This window comes from Astyanax mexicanus, unplaced genomic scaffold, assembly GCF_023375975.1.
Source record: "Astyanax mexicanus isolate ESR-SI-001 unplaced genomic scaffold, AstMex3_surface scaffold_31, whole genome shotgun sequence".
Lineage (NCBI taxonomy): Eukaryota > Metazoa > Chordata > Actinopteri > Characiformes > Acestrorhamphidae > Astyanax > Astyanax mexicanus.
Genome location: NW_026040041.1, coordinates 4,970,099 through 4,991,580, shown reverse-complemented (window position 1 = coordinate 4,991,580; position 21,482 = coordinate 4,970,099). Strand labels below are relative to the sequence as shown.

Sequence of the window (21,482 nt, the reverse complement as noted above, 5' to 3'; positions counted from 1 at the left end):
GAGATAACATACTCTTAAATACACAACACAAATGAAATAATAATAATAATAATAATAATAATAATAAAATATATATATATATATATACACATATATACAGTACCAGACAAAAGTTTGGACACACCTCTTTTCTTTCAGTTTGTTTTCATTGTAAATGTATTATCGAATATCCGCACACTCTTGATGTTTTCTATTTTCTGATATTTTCACAGTCTTGGTACCAGTTTTCTGCAGGAATTCATTCATTGCAGCATTGATGTGAAGATCTCTTCCATCGCTAATCTGGATTTTAATGATTTATGCGTAACTTTGATTGGTGAATTCATAATTGCCCAATTAGACTACAAGCTACAGATAACTGATGTGATTACTGTAACATAACTTAGCAGAAATACTGAATAATAATATTTTTTCCCTCCCAGAATTGGTATCTATGGTGTTTAAGGTGCTGAACTGAAGCGGAATCAACCTAAAATAGTTATTTTAGAATAAAGACTGGGTCGGTTACTCGTTCGAAAATCTTTGTTTTGTGAAGCTCTTTGGGAAACACTCTAAGAACTGTCTCATTATTTTCTCACATCATGCGTTTGTTCGTTATTTGCTAAGATTGGTCATTTTTGGGAAACCCACCCCTGGTCTCTTCCAGTCTCTCCTGTGAGGCATCCTGTAAATAAACTGCCCAGCAGCATCTGCCTTAAATTCATCTAGTTTGATAAATCTGCATGATGATTGACAGCAGGATGATTTTCAGCAGGATCACTGGCAGCAGAATGACTGGCACCAGGATCACTTGCAGCAGGATCACTTGCAGCAGGATCACTAGCAGCAGGATCACTGTCAGCAGGATCACTGGCAGCAGGATGATTGGCAGCAGGATCACTGGCAGCAGGATCACTGGCAGCAGGATGATTGGCAGCAGGATCACTGGCAGCAGGATGATTGGCAGCAGGATCACTGGCAGCAGGATCACTGTCAGCAGGATCACTGGCAGCAGGATGATTGGCAGCAGGATCACTGGCAGCAGGATCACTGGCAGCAGGATCACTGGCAGCAGGATCACTGGCAGCAGGATGACTCACAGCAGGATCACTGGCAGCAGGATCACTGGCAGCAGGATCACTGGCAGCAGGATCACTGGCAGCAGGAGGATTGGCAGCAGGATCACTGGCAGCAGGATCACTGTCAGCAGGATCACTGGCAGCAGGATGATTGGCAGCAGGATCACTGGCAGCAGGAGGATTGGCAGCAGGATCACTGGCAGCAGGATCACTGTCAGCAGGATCACTGGCAGCAGGATGATTGGCAGCAGGATCACTGGCAGCAGGATCACTGGCAGCAGGATGACTCACAGCAGGATCACTGGCAGCAGGATCACTGGCAGCAGGATGATTGGCAGCAGGATCACTGGCAGCAGCATCACTGTCAGCAGGATCACTGGCAGCAGGATGATTGGCAGCAGGATCACTGGCAGCAGGATCACTGGCAGCAGGATCACTGGCAGCAGGATCACTGGCAGCAGGATGATTGGCAGCAGGATCACTGGCAGCAGGATCACTGTCAGCAGGATCACTGGCAGCAGGATGATTGGCAGCAGGATCACTGGCAGCAGGATCACTGGCAGCAGGATCACTGGCAGCAGGATGATTGGCAGCAGGATCACTGGCAGCAGGATCACTGGCAGCAGGATCACTGGCAGCAGGATGACTCACAGCAGGATCATTGGCAGCAGGATCACTGGCAGCAGGATGATTGGCAGCAGGATCACTGGCAGCAGGATCACTGGCAGCAGGATGATTGGCAGCAGGATCACTGGCAGCAGGATCACTGGCAGCAGGATCACTGGCAGCAGGATGACTCACAGCAGGATCACTGGCAGCAGGATCACTGGCAGCAGGATGATTGGCAGCAGGATCACTGGCAGCAGGATGACTCACAGCAGGATCAGCGACAGTCTCTCTCTGATTAGGGCTGGTTTCCTCTATAAAACAGGAGATAAGTAGAAAATCAGTAAAACAATAACAGAACAGGGCCAAATTTCCCAAAAGCTTCTCAACATAATAATGATGCGTTTAGGAAACTGGGCCCAGGACATTCACTCCTACACAGTGTTAGAAAGGCTGGAAGATAACGGACACAATGTGGATGAAGATCCACTTCATTTGTAATTTTTGTTGATCTATATTTTTTCACAATAGAACAAAAAAAAAAACACATCAGAAGATCAAACATCTTTTTACTTTTTCATCATCAAGAAACATGGGGCCCTATATCCATGCACCATGCAGCTTGATTTAGGGTGTGTCATTGTGTCTTTGCTATCGTAATGACGGGAAAAGTACACCTTGTGTGTCTCAAAATACAAAGCAAAAAAATGTTTCTAATTAATCATGGGTGTGGTTCATTTTGTGCGTAACAAAAAATAAACCAATCATCATTCCCTTTAAGAGTCAGGTGAGCTCTGACTTTGGTGGATTGCTATTGTAACGGTGCAGCTACCTGGACGTGTCCAACAAACTCTTCTCAGCAGAGGAAACTGAGCTGCTGGTTGACGCTGTGAAGGAGCTCCAGCAGCTCATTTACGGGAACAGCAATGTTATTTTATTTACTATTCTGTTTATTGTTGATGTAAAAGTTGGGTTTGTGCTGCTGTGTGTTCATGTGTGTGTAATAAGTGGTGGCGTACGCTCGGCTCGGCACAGCGCCTGTGTTACCGAGATAGCGATGAACGTCTGACTGTTGGCATCTGTCTAGGTTGTATTCAGTCAGTGGAGCTCCTGTGTTTTCTGTTACCAAGATAAACAAGATAAAACTCCAGAAATGTACCTGAACACACCTCATTTCCAGAACACCACGCCCATCAGTGTAGATATATTCAGAAGCTCTGTTTAAAAGTGCTGGAGTTTTGGAGAGGAATGTTCTCCTGTTCTTATCTGATGAAGGATTCAAGCTGATCAACAGTCCTGAATCTTCTTTACTGAAGTTTCTGTTTCATGATTCACCAAATGTTTTCTATTGGTGGAAGATCTGAACTGAGTCATGCTGTTTTCCCGACCCAACTTTTGTGTTGCTGCATCAAGTTCTAAATGAGGTTGAGGTTTTTAATGGAATAATACAATGTCTCATTTTCAAAATCTGATATATGTAGGGGTGTCAATTAATAAAAATAAATATTAGATTAATCACAACAATATTGCATGATTACTGGTATTTTCCCGTATGTTTGGGAGGGAGATAATAGTGTAGTATGGTTTAGAACTGGTAAACAGATTAGAGACGTTTTACTGTATTATAATATCTCAAGGTAGTTTTGATGTTTTTTTAAATTAGGGTTTTCTTAATGTGCTGAGGAAACATGTTAGTAATTTTATCATTGAGCTCACTGAAAGTTGGAAATAGAAAACGTGCAGCTGGAGCACACACAGGTGCACACACTGTTCAGACCATAGACTGTATATAGCTGGTCAGAGCGTTGTCTCTCAAAAGTGAAGCCACCACAGGTCGGGCGCCCCCTGCTGTTCGGCTGCAGAAAGCTGTGTAACTCCACCCATCCCCATAGGTTTCAATGGCAAAACAGAACAACTTTCAATCACGTTTTTTTTCTAATATACTGTAATTCTACCTCCATTATTTAAATGCAACAGCTAGTGTAACCTCTGCTTATATTGTTAATTTTTATATCCCCACAGAATTCGTTTTTTAAAACGTTATTCAAACATCTACCTCATATTCAACTCTCAGATCACTTTATTACACACATCTACCTCATATTCAACTCTCAGATCACTTTATTACAAACATCTACCTCATATTCAACTCTCAGATCACTTTATTACACACATCTACCTCATATTCAACTCTCACATCACTTTATTACAAACATCTACCTCATATTCAACTCTCAGATCACTTTATTACACACATCTACCTCATATTCAACTCTCACATCACTTTATTACACACATCTACCTCATATTCAACTCTCAGATCACTTTATTACAAACATCTACCTCATATTCAACTCTCAGATCACTTTATTACAAACATCTACCTCACATTCAACTCTCAGATCACTTTATTACAAACATCTACCTCATATTCAACTCTCAGATCACTTTATTACACACATCTACCTCATATTCAACTCTCAGATCACTTTACTACACACATCTACCTCACATTCAACTCTCAGATCACTTTATTACACACATCTACCTCATATTCAACTCTCAGATCACTTTATTACACACATCTACCTCATATTCAACTCTCAGATCACTTTATTACAAACATCTACCTCACATTCAACTCTCAGATCACTTTATTACAAACATCTACCTCACATTCAACTCTCAGATCACTTTATTACAAACATCTACCTCATATTCAACTCTCACATCACTTTATTACAAACATCTACCTCATATTCAACTCTCAGATCACTTTATTACACACATCTACCTCATATTCAACTCTCAGATCACTTTATTACACACATCTACCTCATATTCAACTCTCACATCACTTTATTACACACATCTACCTCATATTCAACTCTCAGATCACTTTATTAGGAATATTTACCTCATACACCAGCAGTCAAATGTAGACCAGTACATCACTGGTGGAGATTACTTATACTCACCATTCACATGTCCATTGAGAGCGGGCAGCAGTTCAAAGGTGGTCTCACCTGAAAAAAAATATTAAAATATAAAATATATAAAATATTTCTTTATTTAGATGTTAAAATACAGATGAAAAAATAAATCAGTAAAGCAACATTAAAAACTGAGATACAGTAAACAGATATTCTTAAAGCCAAAATATAAAATCCAAATAAATTTTATTACCAGAGTCATAGTCAGAACCCCTGGTGTTAGGCCCTGGATCAGAATTCAGTACTAAGTTAAATACATTATAAAAAGAGTAAAAAGAGCTGAATTTCAGTAATAAAAGTGAAAATATATAAAGAGTTGTTACGGCTTATATTACAGAAAGCTCTGGGGCTACTACTACAGTGCTGAATCTGTACCTTAACTCTACTGTAGAGTTAGAAGAAGAAAATAACTCACCTTTATCATTGGGCTCTTCAGGCTCAATAGGAACTTTCACACCTGAAGAAAGAATTAATTCACACTGCTTAGAAATTACAAATTTATACACAGCTGAGTCTGAAGAAAAAATCATACTAGAACAGTTTTTCAACACCTTGCATTTTGTTAACAATGGCAGACATTTATTAAAAACATCTACTTCATATTCAACCCTCAGATCACTTTATTACAAACATCTACCTCATATTCAACTCTCAGATCACTTTATTAGAAACTCATACCTCATATTCAACTCTCACATCACTTTATTACACACATCTACCTCATATTCAACTCTCAGATCACTTTATTACAAACATCTACCTCACATTCAACTCTCAGATCCCTTTATTACAAACATCTACCTCACATTCAACTCTCAGATCACTTTATTACACACATCTACCTCATATTCAACTCTCAGATCACTTTATTACAAACATCTACCTCACATTCAACTCTCACATCACTTTATTACACACATCTACCTCATATTCAACTCTCACATCACTTTATTACACACATCTACCTCACATTCAACTCTCAGATCACTTTATTACAAACATCTACCTCATATTCAACTCTCACATCACTTTATTACAAACATCTACCTCATATTCAACTCTCACATCACTTTATTACAAACATCTACCTCACATTCAACTCTCAGATCACTTTATTACAAACATCTACCTCATATTCAACTCTCAGATCACTTTATTACAAACATCTACCTCATATTCAACTCTCAGATCACTTTATTACACACATCTACCTCACATTCAACTCTCACATCACTTTATTACAAACATCTACCTCATATTCAACTCTCACATCACTTTATTACAAACATCTACCTCACATTCAACTCTCAGATCACTTTATTACAAACATCTACCTCACATTCAACTCTCAGATCACTTTATTACAAACATCTACCTCATATTCAACTCTCACATCACTTTATTACACACATCTACCTCATATTCAACTCTCACATCACTTTATTACAAACATCTACCTCATATTCAACTCTCACATCACTTTATTACACACATCTACCTCATATTCAACTATCAGATCACTTTATTACAAACATCTACCTCATATTCAACTCTCAGACCACTTTATTACAAACATCTACCTCATATTCAACTCTCACATCACTTTATTACAAACATCTACCTCATATTCAACTCTCACATCACTTTATTACAAACATCTACCTCATATTCAACTATCAGATCACTTTATTACAAACATCTACCTCATATTCAACTCTCAGATCGCTTTATTACACACATCTACCTCATATTCAACGCTCAGATCACTTTATTACAAACATCTACCTCATATTCAACTCTCAGATCACTTTATTACAAACATCTACCTCATATTCAACTCTCAGATCACTTTATTACACACATCTACCTCATATTCAACTCTCAGATCACTTTATTACACACATCTACCTCATATTCAACTCTCAGATCACTTTATTACAAACATCTACCTCATATTCAACTCTCAGATCACTTTATTACACACATCTACCTCATATTCAACTCTCAGATCACTTTATTACAAACATCTACCTCACATTCAACTCTCAGATCACTTTATTACAAACATCTACCTCACATTCAACTCTCAGATCACTTTATTACACACATCTACCTCATTTTCAACTCTCACATCACTTTATTACAAACATCTACCTCATATTCAACTCTCACATCACTTTATTACACACATCTACCTCACATTCAACTCTCAGATCACTTTATTACAAACATCTACCTCATATTCAACTCTCAGATCACTTTATTACACACATCTACCTCATATTCAACTCTCACATCACTTTATTACAAACATCTACCTTAGTGCTGGACGATATGGCAAAAAATTATATCACGATATATTCCTTAATTTCGGTCGATACGATATAATTTCGATATCGATATAAAGTATATAAAACTATATAAAATACTTTGAAGGCCTCAGAAAAACTGCTAAGAATCCCTGCAATGGAAATCTGTACACTACTGTCTGAAATCTTAAATTGAAGTCTTTAAAGCCCCCTCTCACAAAAAACTGTATAATACTTTAGAAATAAAAAATTATCAGAATAAATCAATGCTCACTTTTATTTGCATGTAGCAAAATAAAAACATGACATCCCTGTCAAACATAAACCTATAACCTATATACAAATTACCAATATAAATAACTTTACATTACAACAGAGGCAGAGCTTCTTATTCTTTTGTAAACATATTTAACATCAAAACAAAAGTGCTTCAACCAGAATAGGGAATAGAAAAAGCCTTCATATGTATAAAGGGAACATGATATCCCTGTCAAATAAACAAACCTATATAAACTATAAATAACTTAGATACAACATAAACTTACAAGTGTTTTAGCCAGAATAAGGAAGATATTGTGTGTAGTGAATCTGCTTGAGGTGGAGGAACGGATGTATTACTGTTGCTGGTCGGCTCCACTCTCGAGAACAATTTGGAGCAAGCGGAAGTCTGAAGTTTATCAAACCTTTGAAAGTCGAACCACTGAATTAGACCTGCCTCCCTCAACTATCCGCTCATTCTTCATTTAAAATGTCCTGCGATGAAAACGAGCGGGTTAGGGTCGGTTTCGTTTCATCGCGGGAGGTTTTAGGTGCGGAGCGGAGCGGAGTGCAGCCGAGATCCGTTCGGTTAGGGTCGGTTTCGTTTCATCGCGGGCTGATTTTAGGTGCGGAGCGGAGATCCGCTCGGTTAGGGTCGGTTTCGCTTCATCGCGGGAGATTTTAGGTGCGGTGCGGAGAGGAGGCGACCCAGGTCTAGCCTAGCCTAGCCTAGCTGGCTACGTGCCTGTATGATTGCGTCATCACGCACTGACGTAGCCCGGCTATGTTCAGGGCTGCAGTGAACTGACGCCGCTAAAAAACGCCTGTCTGTAAATAATACATATCGATAAATCACAAAAATGATATCACCGTTATTGAAACATTTCTTATCGCGATAAATACCGATATCGAAATATTGTCCAGGCCTAATCTACCTCATATTCAACTCTCAGATCACTTTATTACACACATCTACCTCATATTCAACTCTCAGATCACTTTATTACACACATCTACCTCATATTCAACTCTCAGATCACTTTATTACACACATCTACCTCATATTCAACTCTCAGATCACTTTATTATAAACATCTACCTCATATTCAACTCTCAGATCACTTTATTACACACATCTACCTCATATTCAACTCTCAGATCACTTTATTACAAACATCTACCTCATATTCAACTCTCAGATCACTTTATTACAAACATCTACCTCATATTCAACTCTCACATCACTTTATTACAAACATCTACCCCATATTCAACTCTCACATCACTTTATTACAAACATCTACCTCACATTCAACTCTCACATCACTTTATTACAAACATCTACCCCATATTCAACTCTCACATCACTTTATTACAAACATCTACCTCATATTCAACTCTCACATCACTTTATTACAAACATCTACCTCATATTCAACTATCAGATCACTTTATTACACACATCTACCTCATATTCAACTCTCACATCACTTTATTACACACATCTACCTCATATTCAACTCTCACATCACTTTATTACAAACATCTACCTCATATTCAACTCTCAGATCACTTTATCACACACATCTACCTCATATTCAACTCTCAGATCACTTTATTACACACATCTACCTCATATTCAACTCTCAGATCACTTTATTACACACATCTACCTCATATTCAACTCTCAGATCACTTTATTACAAACATCTACCTCATATTCAACTCTCAGATCACTTTATTACAAACATCTACCTCACATTCAACTCTCACATCACTTTATTACACACATCTACCTCATATTCAACTCTCACATCACTTTATTACAAACATCTACCTCATTTTCAACTCTCAGATCACTTTATTACACACATCTACCTCATATTCAACTCTCAGATCACTTTATTACAAACATCTACCTCATATTCAACTCTCAGATCACTTTATTACAAACATCTACCTCATATTCAACTCTCACATAACTTTATTACAAACATCTACCTCATATTCAACTCTCAGATCACTTTATTACAAACATCTATTCAACTCTCAGATCACTTTATTACAAACATCTACCTCATATTCAACTCTCACATAACTTTATTACAAACATCTACCTCATATTCAACTCTCAGATCACTTTATTACAAACATCTACCTCATATTCAACTCTCACATAACTTTATTACAAACATCTACCTCATATTCAACTCTCACATCACTTTATTACAAACATCTACCTCGTATTCAACTCTAACATCACTTTATTACAAACATCTACCTCGTATTCAACTCTCAGATCACTTTATTACAAACATCTACCTCATATTCAACTCTCACATCACTTTATTACAAACATCTACCTCATATTCAACTCTCAGATCACTTTATTACAAACATCAACCTCATATTCAACTCTCACATCACTTTATTACACACATCTACCTCATATTCAACTATCAGATCACTTTATTACAAACATCTACCTCATATTCAACTCTCAGATCACTTTATTACAAACATCTACCTCATATTCAACTATCAGATCACTTTATTACAAACATCTACCTCATATTCAACTCTCAGATCACTTTATTACAAACATCTACCTCATTCAACTCTCAGATCACTTTATTACACACATCTACCTCATATTCAACTCTCACATCACTTTATTACACACATCTACCTCATATTCAACTATCAGATCACTTTATTACAAACATCTACCTCATATTCAACTCTCACATCACTTTATTACAAACATCTACCTCACATTCAACTCTCAGATCACTTTATTACAAACATCTACCTCATATTCAACTATCAGATCACTTTATTACAAACATCTACCTCACATTCAACTCTCAGATCACTTTATTACAAACATCTACCTCATATTCAACTCTCACATCACTTTATTACAAACATCTACCTCACATTCAACTCTCAGATCACTTTATTACAAACATCTACCTCATATTCAACTCTCACATCACTTTATTACAAACATCTACCTCACATTCAACTCTCACATCACTTTATTACACACATCTACCTCATATTCAACTCTCAGATCACTTTATTACAATCATCTACCTCATATTCAACTCTCAGATCACTTTATTACAAACATCTACCTCATATTCAACTCTCAGATCACTTTATTACAAACATCTACCTCATATTCAACTCTCAGATCACTTTATTACAAACATCTACCTCATATTCAACTCTCAGATCACTTTATTACAAACATCTACCTCATATTCAACTCTCAGATCACTTTATTACAAACATCTACCTCATATTCAACTCTCAGATCACTTTATTACAAACATCTACCTCACATTCAACTCTCAGATCACTTTATTACTTATTTAGTAAATAAGTCCTGCTGATAGAATAGTGTTTGAGGACATGGACAATGAATGTGGTGTAAAAAAGCAACAAACATGATCATCTTCATTTTGAGGTAAATAAACATCCAATCAGATCCTTTGACTAGAAAGGAGTGGGATATTAACAAATGTTGCTTGGTCTGTTTAACATTAAAAAAGAAATAAGAATGTTTTTTTCATCATATTTACTTCCTTTCTGTATTATAGTTTATGTTTGAAGAGATTAAGGGTGTAGTCAGGGGTGATCAGTTTTAAATTTTTTAAACAGAATCTGTACTGAAACACTTATACTTACCATTCCACCTCCTCCACCTCCTCCTCCTCTTGCATCGAAGAACAGAGAAGACCCCCAGCAAACTCAGCAAAATCACAATCACCCCTCCAACTACTCCTCCATTCAGTGCTGGTGCAGCGCCGGTTTTGGGTTTTACTGTAAAGAGAACAGATCCTAACATCAATCACAGAGTTATATTACTGCAGAAACACACAGTAGAACAGAGTTACTGATTTACTGACCTGGCTTCATCTGCTGATGTACATAAACAAGCATAACCCAACACACGCAGTGGGTGGCGCTATACACTCGTAAATATATTTTCATAACCTCAGAAACGTATGGAAGGTAAATCTTGCCAAAAATAAACATAACACTAAACACTAAAATGAAAATGCAAAAACTCTTTTGCACTTTCTTTTTCCAAACGTGTGAAAATATTATGACAAAATTAAAAACAAAATTAAATTACTTTTAATTCAACACGTGTACGTAGAATTAAATTTTGTTGCATTGACTATACAGGAAAAAAATATACAGAAAAAAAGATGAATAAATATATATACATTTGATGATCTGCATAATAAATGTCAAAAATAAAATCAAAATGAAATTATAGCGTTTTTATTTATTAGTCCTTGCAATGTGCTGCATGTCTGACAGAATTAAAATTAAAACACAAAATGTAAAAATCAATAGAAAAGTGACAGTTTGTGATTCAGTGTTTGGCGTGGACGGCGCTTTAAGTGGCAAAATAAAACTTTTCATTTTCTACTTTCATTTTTCATTTTCCAATTTTCCTAAGCCTAAGCTTTTGTTCTTAATGGCTTTATTTTTTCTCCTTATATAACTTTTACTTTTATACTTTAAGTAGTTTTGAATCCAGTACTTTTAAACCATTACACTTTTACTTAAGAGTAAAACTTGAGTAAATATTGTGCCATTTGCCATTCATTTCCTATGTGAGGGTGTGATTTGTCTTCACAACATGAAATCAAGCAACAAATGACAACAGATTTGAGATTATCTCAATTACATGCAAATGAATTACGAAGCAGCAAAGCACCATTCTACGCTGATTGGCCGAGCAAATTCTTCAGACCAATCACAGACATGGGGGTCTGAGACGCTGATACATGCCCACCTTAATTCCCCCTAAAACTGTGAACTTTAAGAACTTTACACACTCATTCACTTTACCAGCCCTAAGCTATTATACCTCTATATTTGAACTACTGTTATACAGTATTTTTGGGAAGGAGAGTAACGTAATTTTAATTCTCTGTATGTCCTGTACATATGCAGTAATGTGGTGCAACACCAGTGACTCGTCGTGTACCAGTGTGAACTCAGTGTTTCATTTTTACTGAGAAATTACTGCTACAAATCTAATGCAGTGCAATTAATGGTTACAGTCTGCAATAAGTGTCTCCAATCACAGTTATAATTACCCCATTTCTTTATCTCTGGTTCTGTGAGGGAGCTGTGAGACACGTAACAGTAATAATCTGCTGGATCATCACCACTGATCTCCACACTCTCCCTCAGCTGGTAGGTTCCATCATCATTGGGTCTGATTCCAGAAGATGTGATCAGACGTTCAGGAAGTGAAGTGCCGAACTTCCTCAGACTCATCTTCACGTTTTTGGGGTAGAATCCCGTGATCAGACAGGTCAGGGTCAGTTTTCTCGAGTCTCGTACTGATTTCTTTGCAAACAGATGAACAGCAGGTGGAGCTGAAGAGAGAAAACAATTTAATTACAGAAATCAGTATTTAGTATTTAGTAGAACACAGAATAAAACATGGCTAACTGGGCTGAGCTCTTCTGATACAGTGTTCACAATTTCAGCACAAACTATAGTAATTACTTACTTTTTATACTAAATGTAATATTACATTTATGTCATAATAATAAACACATGTTTAATCACAAAATTAGTACCAAATTATTATTATTATTATTATTATTATTATTATTATTATTATTATTATTATGATTATTAATCACACAATAACCCAATTATAATCACTGGACTGGAGATTAGCTGTAACATTTCTGATGCAGGATGCAGATACAGGTCAGTTCTATTAGCCATAAAAAAAACCACAAAGAACAAAAACAACAAAACAAATCCTATTTTAGCGATCTATAACACACTGGTAATTTGCGATTTGCACAGAGAGATTTAAGGGTTGTGTTCTTTGTCTTTGGTATGTGAGCAGGTGTGAATTAAAGGGGGTATTGGGGGGTCAAAACATTTAAATATACTTCTTACATATAACGTTAAATACTACAAAAACAGTGCAGTATCTATACCTGGAAGAATATTGTAAAACGGTACAGTATGATCCCTAAAGTGGATCATACCATATTAATAAGCAGTCCTCTTGTTTACCTGCTGCTGGATCATGATTCGTCAGGTGGTTATGTGTAAGTAGTGCTATCTACTGAGCTTTTTTAAATATTCACTTTAAACACACTTTTACTTACATAAATAACTCACATGAATTTACTACCCCACCTTAAATGCTGCTAATTTACCATTCCGCCTTAAATGCTACTGTCACGGCAAACAGGCTTCAGGCTGTAGATACTATTTTTGGCGCTTTTAAGGTGGAACAGAAGATTCAAATGTGAATCCATGTTCTGATTTATATGGACTGTTTATATGGACTGCACAATCTAAGCAGAAATGTGTAACTCTTAAAACACTTCATCATCTGCTATATATTACACAGCAAAATCCATTAAACTTTAATGCATATTCTACAGGATCTCTCCAACGGGAATAATTTATTATTTAACTCTAAATACACAGAAAATAATAATATTAAATAATAATAATAATAATAATAATAATATAAAACAAAGAATTTTGTCCATCTCATCCACATATTTTGACACTGGGACTAAAATATTAAATGTTAAGGGGAGGCTTGGCTAATGCCTTTTAAAAAGCTAGGCTATTGTTAAATTTGAAAGTAGCCTAATAAAAAGATTTTACCGTAAAAAATGTAAATCACATGTTTACTGTAAAACTACACAACTAATTCCTCACTAGGTTTTACTGCAGCGTATGAAGCTTTGAGTTTATTTTTCACATTTTCCATCTGCCTTAAAACATACTTCCATTCCACCTTAACATTTTCTCTGCATTAAAACATTTTTTCTCTATGTGAAAAACACAATTTCCTCTTTAGACTGTAGTTAGATGATAAAGTGTTTTAAGAGTTTTACACATCTCTGCTTTAATGTAGACAGTAACACAGGGCCATGGGTTAGTAGAGCACATGAGGAGGAAAACAAAACAGAGAATCTGGGAAGCAGGACAAGGACAGGAAGAACCAAAATAAGGGAAAAACCAAGACAGAAACATGGTGTGACCTCAGCATGTTAGTTTTCCTGTGGAACCTGGTTGTTGCAAACAAACACAATTTTGCTGACTACTATCACACTTATTACGACCCAGATACTCACTGTGTCTTGGTGTGATGTCAGTAGTTTTGTACTTTAAGAAAATCTTCAGCATCTCCTCACACTGAACACATTTCTGAACAGCATTAAAGGCTTTACTCCACTTCTCCTCCCTCTCTCTGTTCTTCTTCTCCTCCCTCTCTCTGTTCTTCTTCTCCTCCGGGGTTATCCAGGTTTTAGAGGTGCAGTTAAACTGAAACAGATCTTGTCCATCATAACCGAATTCATTAATACTGTTTAATACAGTCAGAGATCCATCAGAACTCTGTTCACCCTCACAGCCGTGCCTCCACTGAAGAACATGACCGTCTGAAGAACAGAAGAACAGATAGGTTTCATCTAATTAGTATAATATTTAACCTTTTAACATCTGTGCCAAGAAAAAGCAGCCTATTGTTTTTGTATTTTTATTATAATAATATATATTTTAAAATACAATTTAAATAAATGTGTTTATTTGTACTTTAAGACCTTAGCAAAGTGAGAAATACAGAAAATAACAAATAAATACAAAAAACATAACAAATACAAAAAAATGTATGCCATGAATTACAAAGTCCTAGTGATCCAACCCTTTAGAACCATAATAATCCATGTGTGCTGTGATTACTGGATAATACTGAAACACAGGGACCTCTAGTGGATTGTTAGAGTAACAGTCCTCTGAACTGATGAACAGATATGACTCCTTAAAGTTCAACACCTTCTTCTGTAAGATAAACTGATGCAGAAATGAGATCTAACAAAACGTTGAGCAGAGTGATTAAAGGCCCTATTTTAGTGATCTATAGCGCACTAGGTAATTGCGCTTTGCGCTGCTGGATTTATGGGCGTGTCCTGTGTCTTTGGGATCGTGAGGGTGCAAAAAACACACCTTGCGCAGCTCCAACGGAACAAAAAGCGTGTACTAATTCTCTTAATTATTCATGGGTGTGTTTTGAGCGTAGGGTAAAATAAACCAATCAGTGTGCCAGTTGCTATTCCCTTTAAGAGGCAGGTGAGCTCTGACTTTGGCACGTTCGTATATTAACAGCGCTGTGCTTTTGTGCGTCTCAGTAGAGGATACTGAGCTGCTGGTTCACACTGTGAAGATAAACCAGCAGCTCATTTAAGGAAACAGCAATGTTATTTTATTCTTTATTCTGTTTATTGTTGATGTAAAAGCTGGGTTTGCTGAATATCGATCAATCAACCTTTATTTTCACTCAGAATAATTTGAGGGTGACCCTCATTTACAATGCCGCTCAGCATTTACAGTTTAAAAGGGATTCAAAATATTTAATGAGAAATTAGAAATAATGAGGAACAAAATGGTAAAAAAAATAAAGAAAGAAAAGAAATACACATTTTAAACAGACAAAAAGAAAACAATAGGATTTCTTTAAAAGACAATAAAAAATTTACACATAAAAAGTAAAGAATTTATAAAATATAAAATGAGGAAAAAGATAATAGTAAAAGTAAGGTAAAATGATACAAATTATAAGAAATTATACAATTAATAATAATAAACTAAGTTTTAATAAAACATTTAAAAACGAACTTCATAAATAAATAAATAAATACAAATAAATAAAACAAATTAAATTTTTAAATAATAAAAAAGATAAACTCATTACAAGAAACTCATTTAAAAACAATCACAGGCTTTCTGAATTATATATGACATAAGTTTCAGTATCACATTATGGAAACACAGCAAAACATCAACTTATTCTTTACATCTGACAATATTTGATTAACTTTAGAGGTCTTTACTCATCTTAAATTTATTTAACTGAACTGTTTATTTATTATATTTTATATTATTATATTTTAGCGCTGCGAAAGAGAGGGGCACAGAGCATTTTGCCTGATTTTCTCAACCTTGTCTACCTTACGGCCCACCTGTTTACAACTTGAAAGCTACAAGGCCCCCATAATAATTATAATAATAATAATAATAATAATACAATTTTATAAAAAAAAAAAACAGAGTATAACAAACTCTTGCTACCATAAGTTTACCCTGTAACGGTGATTTAGGGATTTGCTTTTTGTCTGTGCAGACTGTGCATTTATAGCTAGAACTCACGCCTCGGTCAGAGCAGCTGATTTTAAATCAGATCTGTTTATACGGAGATTTTTCTAAAATAAAGCTAACGGTAGGTTAACCATGTAAACTGTGGTGACACTGTTTCTGATAGCTGGTTAAAAATACACATCTCTGAATCAAAACACAGATCAAACCCACTGTGTGCTTAATAAAATACAGCTTGTGACTCAGTTAGCTTAACTTTAGAATTAGATAGATAAATGGTCAGGGTTTGAGAAAAATCTAAAAATGTGACTTCTGTTCATTTGTAGTTCACAGTAAGATCACAGTAAGACCACATGTATAATTGTATAATTTGAGCAACTACACATATTTTAATTGCACATTTTATTTGAAAGTCAGACAATTTTGGATCATCAAGTTTTTGAGCCATATTTAGTTGATGATAATGATTATAATCTTTATAATCTTTACTGGCACAAAAACCATGGGTACAAAAAAAGGACTTTCACTGAAAGGTACTTTTTTGTACCTCAATATAAGGTACAGCTCCAGAGACAAGCTTTGTACCTTAAGTACAAATCTGTACTTACTTTTTAGTGTGTAGGCCCCTTAGGACGTCCCGGCGACCCCACAAACCCAACAATAACCCCATGAACAACAAAACATTTTTTTTTTTTTTTTTTTTTACAATCAGTCACACTCAAAGTCCTGAAGACGGGCGGGCGGCCTCCTCACCCGCGGCAGCCTGGAGGGGCCGGGCAAAGCGCCAGTGGTTCCACAGAGTTAGAGTTCTGCACCGCCGTCCCCAGTGTCCAGCAGTTTCGGCCTATATGGGGCCAGCCTGTCCCGGTGCACAATCATTCTGCGCCTGCCCCACCGGATCCTGTACACCACCTCCCCAAGCCTGGACAGCACCAAGCACGGACCCACCCATGCCGACTGAAGCTTCGGGCACAGTACCTTCTTACGCTGAGGGTTGTACAGCCAAACCCTCGCCCCCACAGATAAAGGCTCCCCAAAGCAGCGCGTATCATACGCGCGTTTCTGCTTCCGTCCGGCAGCAGACTGGTTCGAGCGCGCGAGCCCGTGCGCTAAATCCAGTGAGGACAGAAGGTGCGAAACGAAAGTGGGCGCGTCCGTAGCGTGCTCGCCCCCATCAGGAGGCGCCCCGAAAGCCAGAGCCACCGGCGTCCTCAGCTCGCGACCAAACATAAGCAGGGCCGGCGTGAACCCTGTCGTCTCCTGCACGGCCGAGCGGCAGGCCAGCAGCACGAGCGGTAGATGTTTGTCCCAGTCACGCTGGCCTTTGCTCGACACCATGGCCAACTGCGCTGCCAGCGTGCGGTTAAACCGCTCCACCAGCCCGTCACTCTGCGGATGAAGGGGCGTCGTCCTGGTCTTATGTATGCCCAAGATGCGGCAGACCTCCGCCATGACCTCCGACTCGAAGTTCCTCCCCTGGTCGCTATGCAGCTCCTCCGGAACCCCGAATCTGCAGAAGAACTCCCGCACCAGGACATCCGCAGTAGTGACCGCCCCTTGGTCCGGCACCGCGTAGGCCTCCGGCCACTTCGTAAAATAGTCCATCGCCACTAAGACATAGCGGTTCCCAGAGTCCGTCACCGGGAAGGGGCCCAACACATCCACGGCCACCCGCTCCATCGGGCGGGGCACCCTCGCGGGGCCTTTCTTGGCGGCGCACACGTCACAGCAGTGCACGAAGAGCTCCACATCAGCCCTGCACCCAGGCCAATAGAAGCGTTGTTTCAGGCGCTTCAGGGTTTTGGTAACGCCAAAGTGCCCAGCCCCAGGCGACCCATGGACTCCCCGTAGGACCGAATCCCTAAGCGCCCGCGGTACCACCACCTGAAACACGCGCCGCCCATTCGCCGGATCCTCCCAGGTATGGCACAGCACGCCATCAGGTAAGCTAAAGCTAGCCCAGTTGGAGCGCAGCGCTTTAGCGACCGGACCCAACGGCACCACCTCCTCCCACGACGGCGCGACATTCGCCTCGAGCGCGTGTACTGCCCACATTAAATCGCGATCCGCCCGTTGCGCATCTCGGATCTGTTCTACGGACACCTGGGCCACCGCTACACTGCCGGCCACATCCGCTGAGACTGCAGCGCAACGAGCAGTCTCAGCGGATTTCTCCTCCGCCCGAGCGCAATGCTTACAGTCAATGGCCGCACACGGCCGGCGAGACAAAGAGTCCGCGTTACCATGGCTACGGCCCGGTCGGTGCACAACCTCAAAGCTAAACTCCTGGAGTCTAGATATCCAGCGCGCAAGCTGGCCCTCGGGCTCGCGGAAACGCATGAGCCACTGTAGCGAGGCGTGGTCGGTGCGCAGCAGAAATGGGACCCCATACACATACGGTCGGAAATGCTTAAGGCTCTCGACCACCGCGAGTAGCTCCCGGCGCGTTACGCAATAGTTACGCTCCGCCTTGTCCAGGCGGCGGCTATAGTACGCTATCACGCGCTCTGAGCCATCCTGAACCTGTGACAGGACGCTCCGAGGCCACGGTCGCTCGCATCAGTATCCACAATGAAACTCTCCGACATATTCGGATACGCTAGAACTGGAGCATTGCATAGACGGCTTTTTAGCTCCTCGAACGCTCGCTCTGCCTCGTCAGACCAGCGGAATGTCACACCCGGTCCTGCGCCTCAGGCCGGCTCCGCCTCCATCTCGGTGGATCATGGGCTCCGGGCGACGCCCCCCACTGTTCCGGATGGCTGGACAGGATGAGTTCGGACCGCTCAGCCACCTCCACCGCGGCCTCCAGGGTCTGTGGGTCGGCCAGTTTCACATGTTTGCGCAGCTCGTCTGGCTCTAGGGCGCGCAGGAAATTATCCAGCGCGAGACTTCTCTGGGCCGCTCGCGGAAATGCCGGATAAGCTTGGCGGGTTAGCAGAGCCATCTCAGATGCCAGCACGCCCAAAGTCTCTCCCCGCTGCTGGCGCCGGTCCGCCACTAGCATTTTGGCGGCCGCCTCGGAAGGTTGACGGCTGAAACGGGTTCTCAGCGCCCGCGTCAAGTCAGGCAGCTCGCAGCGGCACTCCGCGGGGAGCTTGATCAGCACCCTCAGTGCGTCTCCCTGCAGCGCCAGACAGAGGTTGGCCGCCGTCTCAGCATCCGTCCAGCCCGCACGGCCCGCCACGATCTCCAGCTGGGCTTCGAAGGCCGTCCAGTCAGCGCTGCCGTCATAGAACGACAGGCGGGGATGAGCCGTCAAGCTCGCCGTCAGCGCGCAGTCCACTCTGGGAGCCGGCGCCGCCGTCCTCGCGCCATCCGTTCCGCGGGCTCGACCTTCGGGCAGCCTGCTGGCGCCGTCCGGTCTGGGTCCACTCCGCTGGTGAGTCTTGCCCCTCGTCCGCTGGTCCGCCGTTATCCTCTTCAGCCGTTCGATTTCCTCTGCCAGCAGTTCCATATCATCCAGCAGGGCCACTTCTGACACCAAATGTGGCGTGGAAGAGGAAGGAGGACTCGTGAGACTCATTGCAAGTACTCAACAGCTCTTTATTAACAGGCTTGCCACTCACTTATAGCCTTTAACAAGGCTAGGAGAGCGAAACCCAACTGCCAACACAGCACAAACGGCCCTGAGGCCACCAACCCAGCTATCCAGCACAGAGATGGTAGGTCCCCTTAACCCACCCAAAACATACCCCCATAATGCCCCGCTGGCCCCGGATTACCATGACCCGCCCCCACAGGCACACTACAAGCTGGCACACACACACACACACACACACACAGACGCCACATTATTTTTAAATTCAAAACTTGACAGATATGCCTCACTGTGATCTATAGTTCTATAAATCCGTTTTCAGCTTCTCCTCCGTGGTTGAAAGGCTGCTGTTCTGTTTGTGTGAGGCTCGTATGTGTGCCCACGGAGGAGCGAGCATCGCGGCGGAGAGTTCAGCGTGCGTGCCTGAGGAGGAGCGAGCATCGCGGCGGAGAGATTAGCGCGTGTGCCTGCGGAGGAGCGAGCATCGCGGCGGAGAGATCAGCGCATGTGCCCGCGGAGAAGCGAGCATCGCGGCGGAGAGATCAGCACGTGTGCCTGCGGAGGAGCGAGCATCGCGGCGGAGAGATTAGCGCGTGTGCCTGCGGAGGAGCGAGCATCGCTGCGGAGAGATCAGCGTGCGTGCCCGCGGAGGAGCGAGCATCGCGGCGGAGAGATTAGCGCGTGTGCCTGCGGAGGAGCGAGCATCGCGGCGGAGAGATCAGCGCATGTGCCCGCGGAGAAGCGAGCATCGCGGCGGAGAGGTCAGCACGTGTGCCTGCGGAGGAGCGAGCATCGCGGCGGAGAGATTAGCGCGTGTGCCTGCGGAGGAGCCAGCATCGCTGCGGAGAGATCAGCACGTGTGCCTGCGGAGGGGCGAGCATCGCTGCGGAGAGATTAGCGCGTGTGCCTGCGGAGGAGCGAGCATCGCTGCGGAGAGATCAGCGCGTGTGCCTGCGGAGGAACGAGCATCGCGGCGGAGAGATCAGCGCGTGTGCCTGCGGAGGAGCGAGCATCGCGGCGGAGAGATCAGCGTGCGTGCCCGCGGAAGAGCGAGCATTGCGGCGGAGAGATCAGAGTGCGTGCCCGCGAAAACGGAGCGGAGCACGCCAATTCAAGAAAATGACCATTTCAACAACAAAGGATAAAACTAAGCAAAGTTTCCGCGCAGCGCCAGTTTCAGCTAAGTAAAGTGTTCAGGCAGGACATTGCAGCTCTGCACTCGGCGTCAGGTTTGACTGTGCTCCTTTCACAAGACACAAAAAAAAAACACTGCTTTACTTATGAGAAAAGTAATTAATTTATCAGTAGAGTCTAATTAAGTTGGCTTGGAAAAGCCAACTTATTGTTCTTCGTAATCTTCTTATTAAGTTGGCTTGGAAAAGCCAACTTATTGTTCTTCGTAATCTTCTTATTAAGTTGGCTTGGAAAAGCCAACTTCTTGTTCTTCGTAATCTTCTTATTAAGTTGGCTTGGAAAAGCCAACTTCTTGTTCTTCATAATCTTCTTATTATTATTAAGTTGGCTTTGGAAAAGCCAACTTATTGTT

General features: G+C 40.8%; 2 protein-coding genes and 1 long non-coding RNA gene across 3 annotated transcripts; all 3 read right to left on the bottom strand.

The window, feature by feature from the left end:
- Positions 1-704: 704 nt before the first annotated feature.
- LOC125788856 (activating transcription factor 7-interacting protein 1-like) lies at positions 705-5,215 on the bottom strand. The gene is made up of 4 exons (XM_049472733.1): positions 5,209-5,215; positions 5,073-5,114; positions 4,643-4,690; positions 705-1,978 (listed from the first exon to the last, which is right to left on the bottom strand). Exons 1-4 carry the CDS (start codon positions 5,213-5,215, stop codon positions 705-707), a joined length of 1,371 nt encoding a protein of 456 aa, XP_049328690.1.
- Positions 5,216-5,948: 733 nt separating this feature from the next.
- LOC125788889 (uncharacterized) lies at positions 5,949-10,440 on the bottom strand. Its single transcript, XR_007429852.1, has 2 exons — positions 9,711-10,440; positions 5,949-6,360 (listed from the first exon to the last, which is right to left on the bottom strand). It is a non-coding gene; the product is annotated as an uncharacterized LOC125788889 (long non-coding RNA).
- A 445-nt stretch (positions 10,441-10,885) lies between these two features.
- Positions 10,886-17,274, bottom strand: LOC125788855 (beta-2-microglobulin-like). Its single transcript, XM_049472732.1, has 3 exons — positions 17,211-17,274; positions 12,351-12,635; positions 10,886-11,055 (listed from the first exon to the last, which is right to left on the bottom strand). The coding sequence occupies exons 1-3, from the start codon at positions 17,272-17,274 to the stop codon at positions 10,886-10,888; spliced, it is 519 nt and encodes a 172-aa protein (XP_049328689.1).
- Between the last annotated feature and the right edge of the window lie 4,208 nt (positions 17,275-21,482).